The 8,974-nt window shown below is 44.7% G+C and overlaps 1 protein-coding gene across 2 annotated transcripts in view; it reads right to left on the minus strand.

Annotated features, from left to right (window-relative positions):
* ephb1 (EPH receptor B1) overlaps nucleotides 1-5,664 on the minus strand; it is a 154,848-nt gene extending 149,184 nt beyond the window's left edge. The window contains exon 1 of one of the 2 annotated variants that reach the window (XM_005476260.4): nucleotides 5,354-5,664. In XM_005476260.4, coding sequence (XP_005476317.1) covers nucleotides 5,354-5,414 — 61 coding nt within the window. In that variant the 5' untranslated portion in view covers nucleotides 5,415-5,664. The remainder of the gene's footprint in view (nucleotides 1-5,353) is intronic. The other variant, XM_013269921.3, reaches the window with a different exon arrangement.
* Between the last annotated feature and the right edge of the window lie 3,310 nt (nucleotides 5,665-8,974).

Below are 8,974 nucleotides of genomic sequence, written 5' to 3' on the forward strand. Positions count from 1 at the left end.
ACGCGTCAACGTTACCTGTTTAACTATTAGCATTTACCTGATAGCCAAATTAGCCATGTGTTACCGTGAAAGTAGCGCGAGTGGCTATGGCTAATGATAAAATGGTGACATGAAAGGTGAAGCTAGGCGATAAATGGTATCAGTCCCGCTCGTCTGTAGACAGAGGTTTAATATAACAGGACTACACAGTTATTTATGTCTAAAAAAGTATATTTCCCAAAGTCTACTGGGAAATAGAAAGAAAGAGTCTTTCTTAACAACTTTATTTGATCAGCAACAAAAACATGGTCCCATATGTCTTTTTTTTGCACTATTAAGAGGCTCTTAAAGGTTGCACTCTCATATTAAATTCATAAGAACAATCTAACAGGCAAGAAGAACTTCTGAAAAAGTCAGTAACAAGCTTTTTGGTCCTGGGTTGACTCTGAGTTGGTGAGGAGAAGCTGAAATGGACAAGCTTAAGGGACCATGGGATGGAGGAGAGGTGGTTGAAATGGTGCTTTAAGTATAACGGCCTCAGGAGCAAGGCTGCGTGAACACTGGGAAATAAGACTCGATAATCAATGCTTTTTCTTCTCACCTCTCAACTCAACAGATATTGAAGAGGCTCGCTTTTCCTGCTGACTGAACAACTGTCACCCAATCTCTAGGACAGGTGATAATGGAGAGGAAAAAAAGCCTCTGAGACTGAAAACAAAGAATTAGAAAAAGCACATTTTTCACACTACCATCCTTGAGTGGTGGAGAAGCTGGGTCACTGCAGCCAATCAATAACCGGCATTGCCATTTTCCTATACTAGGTGTGGCTTGGAGGGTTCTCTCAAAGTTTGTGCTCTTGTGCACATCAAGTCTAATCACTGAGCGCGCTGCGTGCTTCTCTCCCTGTTGTGTGCTTACCATTTGAGAGATCTGGCTTCACCAGCAAACAGATGACTCACACAGTTTGAGGTTGAACTGTGTCACGAGCGTCACCGCTTTCACTCCTGTGCTCTAATGCGTTTCGTATGCTGCTGATGCAGTGGGTCTGCTTATCCCCAAGATTGCACAGATAAGGCCGTAGCTCTCGTCCCACAGTCGGCCACCTGCTCAGATAAGGGCCAAGCACGAAGCAAGACGGGTAGGAACCTAACACTGCTGATAGCATCGCCGCGGTACATCTCTGGGCTCGGAAATGCGTGGACGACACTGGAAAACAGCGTCGTAAAGAACACGTGATATCCACAATGCAAGTCCCATTTCAGTAATTAAAATGGACCTGCACTTGCAATACAGCGCATAGTGCTTTATTTCTCTCTTTCTATGCTCTACCTTGACAGAACTTACTCTCACACTGGGGGGGGGTGCACAAAAAATGTGCACATGCATAAGCTCCCAACCTGCATCCACCATCTGGCCATCCCATGGCTCAGATGTCTCTGGGGTAAGGTGAACTCTGAGGGGTGCTCTCTGTGGATGTGTGGATGTCACGTGTACGTGAGGTTTGAGGGAAGACAGTGAGAAAGGAAGCAGAGACGCAGAGAGAGAATGAGGAGGAGGAAGTGAAACACATTTTGAAAATGTGGGAAACCCTTCACAGAATGTTCCTCGCACTGCGGGCACTGGAAGTGTTGTAGTTTCACAGGAAAAGAAGCACTTTTGCAGAACTGCAGGTACACAAGCTGCACGTAGGGGGTTTGCACTGGGGGTCGTCATAGCTGACTAAGCTATGTAAGCGAACCTTAACAACAAGTAGTCTTTTCACTGTGGGCAAAATAAAGCCTCTATTATGGGATGAGGCCATGTCTGCTGCCCCTGCCAGCTATAATGTGTTTTAGAGCTATACTCACGACATGGGGACCCAAACGTACAATACACACATGGCTGTAAAAAACAAGGGAAAAATTGAATTCTACTTCAGGTGGTCCCAGGTCAGCAATAGCGCCTGCGGCTAAAATACACACATGAGCCCTCACACAAATAATGCTTTATGTCTTTTTACACTTACCACATCAACCCACGAGCCTTTAATTCCTTTGTTATTTTTGTCTAATAATATGAAATGAGAGAGCAGAGGAAAAGAGCAATCTTGCATTAAAATCCATTAGAGACTCAACAGGATCCTTTTTACAGGCTGGCTCCTCTGCACAGCTGGTGAGCGCGCACAACTTACACACTGAACAGTAGAACATTTTTAACTCTGCTGTCACAAAGTATGAGCTCGGTTTTAACTGCAAGGTTTGAAGGGTGGGAAACGACAGAGAAAAGCTTGCTGAATTGTCTGCACAACAAGGGGAGAAGCAACAGGTCATCCACAGTATGGTACCCCCGGAGCTGAGTCAGTGTGTTGCTCAAGGACACTTAAACAGAGCGGTTACTTACACCGAGACAAGCATACCAATGTAAGCTCTCTACTCTCTCCTCTGACGTCTAATCAACCACACCACCGCTGCTTAAGTCAACTGACCAGCATAACTAACAACTATTGATTAAGCGATCATAATTGCTATTTATTCCGGAGTCTACAATACATTTTCTTCCATCGTTTGAGGATGATGCATCACCTTAGTGCAGCGCAGCTACTTAGCACAGCATCCTGAGGGACTGGTTACAGCACATTACTAACATTCTCTTATCATACTCATACTGAATAAAACTGCTGTTTTACAATGCTGCGCCATGGCTCAGACATCTACTGTATGTCAGATCCCTGATATAGCGGGGTGCTCGTTTACTTTCTTAGCCCGGTTCATTTACAGTCATCTCATTTGTAAAACATGCATATGGTATCTTTTCTGAAACTCGCTGACCTCTCTCTTTCTGTCTCGCTCATCGTTTTATCTCATTCGGTCTCTGTCTATCTCCCGCTGCCGTTTCATCCCCCCTTCGCTCCACTCCAGCTTTCTCCACCACCACATTCTGGGCCGGTAAATGAGCGGGCTTATCTGAGCCTAATTGGTTTAAGGGCAAACATAAATAAGCAGTGGCTTTCTAAGCAAAGCAGTATTACTGCTGCTGTTGGCAAGTAGTGTATGCATACCAGAGAGACAGCGAGCTGAAGAAGCGATGAGAGAGATGAGAGTGGAACGGGGAGATGAGGGAAGAAAACTAGGTACAACAGAGTAGGGTAGACAAACGAGGAAAAGAGGAGAGCTGTGAAGAAAAGTGAAGATAATAAGGAGAAGTCTTTTTTCACTGCCTCCATACAGAGCCCTGTCTTCACTCTTAACTGCTGTAACCTTCTGCTCTGGGTCTGACTGCCTCTCTGCACCTTTTCAATAGCTTGCCAGTGAATGTATTTCTGTAAGTTGATACTTTGCCTTGATGTGTGGTGTAGTATTTATGCTGCAGCTGGAGTTTAAATCCACCTTGGAGACAAATAGACTGGTACTTGTATAGCACTTTTGTACTCAATTTGAATACTCAAAGCACTTTTTTTACTACAACCCTCATTCACCCCCTTTAAACTAACGCTCACACATTCACGCTGCGGCAGATTCATTGGGTACACTACAGGAATTGAACCACCGACCATCTGATATGATGACGCAAGCAACTCGTCCTCCTGAGCCACAGCCTACCGCCCATGCAATCACACTTGGAGTACTTCCTCCTTATAATTTTCATCCCACAGTTCATCAGTACGTGGTCTTGAGGGTCTGAATCGATGATGTAATTGTTGTTTACTGCGACCACATGTGTAAGGTCAAATAAACCATTCAATTCATCACAATCAACCTTCTATATGGTCGTGGCTCTAAAGTTACACGGATACCCCGACACCCGCCGCATACAAACAGATCTCTGACACTTTGTGATTATCAGCAGATTTGGACTAATCAGATTAAGGGTGACAGGATAGGCGGGGATAATGTGATCAATGGCCCCCGCTCAATCCCTCTCGCTTTCCCTCTCTCGCACACACAGACACAAAAAAAATGAAAGAGCAACAGATTGGAGTTCAGATCAGCAAAGATTTTAACCTTCCCATGGGGCAACCTCCTTTCAATTAGCATCAAAAAACAAGGAAATCACTTTCATCCTTGTTACTGAGGTAACCCAGGGGCCATCTCCCTGCCCATCTGCTTCAGTCCCATCCCGTTTTTTGTTTTTCAAAGCAGAAATCCCACACCTCTTTCCAAGCAGGGAAATTTTCTTCCTCCCTCTCATCCTCCACTCATCTCTCCAAAATTACATTTCTTGCTGTCATTTCACACAGGGTAAACATCTGAACCTCAGAATATCCATTCTTGCAGAGGTAGCAATTTGGGCCTGGGCTTGGTATCCATATCAGTGTCGAAATCTGATGAGCACAAACAAGAAAGCCACCGCCAAATTACAGAGCACCGCCAGAGCTGGGGACAGCCCAGGAGGAGAGTTGTAAACGATTAAAGAGAAAACTCTGTGTGTGAGAAAACACATTTTAACTGTGCTTTTAATTTACTTGTTTGTGGGAGTGGATACAGACAGCCACGGGGAAGCCGGTGTGCTTTAGTCTATGTTATATTAGAAAGAGGCTGCTACTGTACAATAACACGAGAGAAGACACTATATATCCACGATGCCTCTGGGCTATCCGTGCAGCAGATAATGTCGCAGGCAACAGCCTAGTGTCCGGTCCCTGGGGTCCCACAGCGGAAATGAAAAACATGTTTAACTGAGGTGATATTGGCTACCACTCTACTGACACCAACGCTTGTCCAGATGACTGTGAGAGGGAACAGAAAGGAAACAGGAGCAGATGCGGAAAAAGATAGAGAAGGAGGAAAAGAGATGCAGAAAGGGAGAGGCTATTTTTTGGAGTTGTTTTCCAGTTGTAAAAAGACGTAATGCAATCCAGCATAAAGTGCATCTTGGGAAACTTCCCATCAACACAATCTAATAGAGTTTGCCTCGCCAATTTAAAGTGCCACAGAACAATGCACGGTGGATTTTCGTCGTAATAATTTAGGTTAATTAAAAAAAGGAAAATAAATGTGAGAGCTTGCATCCCCCTGAGAAAAAAAAACTACTTAGGGAAAAAAGGAAATATAAGAAGATATAACATAAATAATAACGGAGGCTTCTGCTGGCATGCGCTCATGTATAGAATAAAGATAAACAGTCACTGATAAACTATCACACGCTGCTGTGAACGTATTTTAATCACACAACGTCTCGTTCTTCACAAGTACGAGTTACACGAGCGGAGCCGGCGGATGCTGCTCTGAAATAACGGGATGCCCACAGCGACCCACGTGCATGGCATCGCTCTGCATGCCACGGACGCAGCGCTCCCTCACACAGAACCTTGCATGCATCCCCACACTACAAAGCGCCCCTCGGAGAGAGTCATGTCCACGTATACGGCAAGTATTAGTCCCAATTTCTTATTTACCTTCCATCGCAGAGGATGTGATGACCAGCACGCATAAGAGCGCAAACAAATCCACTGTCATGGCAGAAGGGTAGTCTCCACAGCCTGTCCCCCAAATAACCAAGACGCACGGGGCGCGTCAAAAAGAATCCCAGTTGTCAGAGCGGTACTCCAGCAGATAGCCTCTGTTGTGTGTCACATTTCAAGCCGTAGTAAACAATGTGTGACAATCAGTGCGAGGAAGGAGCGAAGTGTAGCGAGCAAGGGGGTGCGAGGCAGGGAGGGGGTGTAGGTGGGGGAGACCCGACATTGCCTGCTCACAGCCCCATTAGAGGGCCGGGGCCAATCACCGACTGGTAGCTGAAACTCACTAACCAATCGGTAACCCGCCGCTCCTCCCACCGCACATTGTCAAAACACAAAACTTTTCCTTGACCTATTTGAAGCGGTATCCGCTACAGTGAAGGGAAATAACGCCACCAGTCGGCTCAGAGCTGCACCTACAAGTCAAGTAAACCTAGAGTCGAGCTTACCCCCATAAAGAGATTGAGTCTGACTGTGAGAACCACTTGCTCTGCAGCCCATCCACCTTTGGTTCAAAGTATCATTTCATCAGTCTCTTAAAAATCACAGCTGATTTCATTTTGAGTCATTTTGAGTGAACTTACGCGAATGAAAAATAAAGCTGATTTTATAGCTTGGCAGCTTCACTTGTGCCCACAGGTTCAAGCCCTATTTGCACTGAAAATGCTCTTTAATAGCTTTGACAAATTCAGCTGTACCTCCTAATGATATTAAACAGGCGTTTCACATCAGCTCCGTCCCGTTGTCCCCGTCACCCCTTTTGTGTGAGCCTGTGAGGCAACAGATGGTGCACACAATGGGCTTCTCCCTGCAGGGACACAGAGGGCTAGGGTCCGCTTCAGCGGAGGGAGGGACAGTTGCTGCCCTGTAGCCCAGAACCATACACCTGTCTTGGGATAGATGTGTCCCCCCTACCCGTGTCCCTGGAGCTGAAGAATTGGGATGGAGTTGTTAATCTGCAGCCTGAGTAGGTCTGAATTTACCCCAGGCCACTGGATGGCCTAATACTTCAGTGCTGTCCCTTCACAGTACACTGTCCCAGATACTTTTCACCTGCTTTAGTTTTACTGGACATAAAGGATGACTTTTATCTTGGGGTTTTTATTATTGTCCACAGCTTCTAAAATTAATGTATATGTCTTATAGCATAACGGAATACACTTAAATATGTGCGGCATTTATCCAACAACACTTGAGCTGTTTTGACTGCTTTCTATCTCTTTTTTTTATTCTGCTCCCAACCTTTGCAACAACAAAAATGAAAGGTGACTCACATTTAATAAATGGTTGTCCCAATTGTGGCAAACTCCAGCTGATGAACTGGGGCAGACACAAGGCTTCAGGAGCATCAGGCAGCGGTTGCTAACCTGGGAAAGCAGCTGATGAGAGCATTTGTCATTTTTAATGGTGTGGTGAGGAGTGGCGCTACGATGTGGCATGGCACAGCGCAGCACGGGCTCCGGTACTGGCTGGTTTTTCAGTCTTTCGTAGCCACCTGGCCTTATTTTTCACCCGGCCAGTCATCATCACCTATGACTCCACAGGTCATCTCCAAGTACAGGAGAAATCTGTCCCTGTTTGCTGTGCACACCCTGGGGATGAGGAAGGAAGGAAGAGTAGGAGAGGGAGGAACAATAGAGCGGCTGCTGTAGCACATCCTCCCTTACATTACACTCACAGCCAAACAAGCACATAGAATAACACGAATGCGCGTGCACCCGTTCTCCCACACAGCACTCTGATAATGATCCACGCAAAGCTGAACAAGTACTTGCCTACTTCAGCTTGAGAGCCCCGGCCCAATACCAATAGTGAGCCCGAACGCATTGTAGAGAGCCTCTCATTCTCTCGCTGGCCTGATTTTTTTTCAGCATGGTTAAGCCTACAATTGCACCATCCCTGTTCTATTTTCATTTCACTGTTCCAACACCAGAATCATGTCAAATCAAAAGGTACCTGCACCAACAGGGGTATTCTCTGAGTTGTCTGCGATTAAATCTTTTTTGTGCTCTACACTCTGTGAGTTGACCCTAAATTTATTGAGTTTTTGATCTGTCAACATTCAGCCAGCGTCTTCCACTCTAAGCCCAATGTGTTTATTCCCATTCGGTTCCCAGAAAGAAAAAAAAAACAACAACAACAACAAAAGTGGTGTGTAGTTAGTTCTGTACCGTGACAACGACATTAAAAAGAACAAAAGGAAGCAGGAATACACAAGAAAGACTTTTTAGAATGAAAAAATAAATAAGTGGGGACAGCAGTGTTTGCTCATACTCACTCATTATTTGGATTTGTAGTAGGTATAGCAGGTGACAAGCAGACATGTACCAGAAAAGATAATGGTCCAGAACAAGAAAGGCAGGAAAGAGAGATGTTTCCCAGACACAATAGAAGCTGGGAAGGTTTGTCCGGTGATGAATATGAATGCCTGAAAATGAAATGCCTAAGTCAATATGGAGACAGCGCGGGGACTCAGGTGACAGAGGAGTGCAGTGCTACACCCACCCTGAGGGTATAGACTGGTTATTAGGCCAGACTTTAGCTTCATCCATCTTCAGGGGACTGTGTGCTGGCCATTGACAATATGAGTACAGCGCTGGTGCTGAATACAGATGTGCTTTGGACCAGTGTTCTCCAAATAGAGGGTCAGGACCCACTGCGAGTCCCAGGCACAGTTGTACTTTCTGGGTCACGGCTCAAGAGAGGAGATGGAAAATCAGCTCATTGTAGGGGATATATGATGGCCGCTAGTTTTGCCTAAAGACGTATTTTTTTAAAGGCTGCCCTGCCAAACTTCAGTCTCTTTGGAAATGTACTGAAAAATACAAACAAACAGTTTTTTCTGAGGTAATTATAGATAGAACTGTAAAAAATATAATATACTTATATGTTAAAAAAAAATCTTTTTTTTTTTTTAGTAGAACGACTCTCTGGCAGTAGGTCAGACAAGGACACGGGACTGTATCTAAATACAGCACTCTCATTAATCTGCCCATGATGCCAAATCTGATGGTACCTGTCCCCTGCTATCAGCACACAGTCTCTTCAGAGATATTCATTACAGTTTGCTGACAAAGAGCACAGACGCACAGACAGGCTGCAGAAGTGGAAACAGCCAAACAAACCAATGCAAATGGACACGACAATACCGGTGTACACATGCAAGATAGACATAATAAATATTTAGGCTATCGTGTGAGAATGTGAAAGAGATACAAGAGATCCGTTTCTCCTCCTTGGAGAGTCTACAAAGACGGTGTTGCTGTAGATTGACTCATAAGTCATTAGCTCACATCAGGTCTATTCAAGATTCAAGCACTTTGTTACCATTAATCCAGATAACACTATGAGGAGATTGTACTCAGCATTAAATGAGTAAGAGCATCATCACATTTTTCAAGTGTGTGTGTGTGTGTGTGTTTATACAAGATTCAATGAGTCAGTGTTAAAGAGGATGTGTTAATGAGCGTTTTACCTGTTATGCTTTATACATTCAGAGACAACAGATTTTTAAAATTAAAGCATATAAATAAATAAATGCATAAATGAAAACCAAGA

This window comes from Oreochromis niloticus, linkage group LG18 (genome assembly GCF_001858045.2).
Source record: "Oreochromis niloticus isolate F11D_XX linkage group LG18, O_niloticus_UMD_NMBU, whole genome shotgun sequence".
NCBI classification, from domain to species: domain Eukaryota; kingdom Metazoa; phylum Chordata; class Actinopteri; order Cichliformes; family Cichlidae; genus Oreochromis; species Oreochromis niloticus.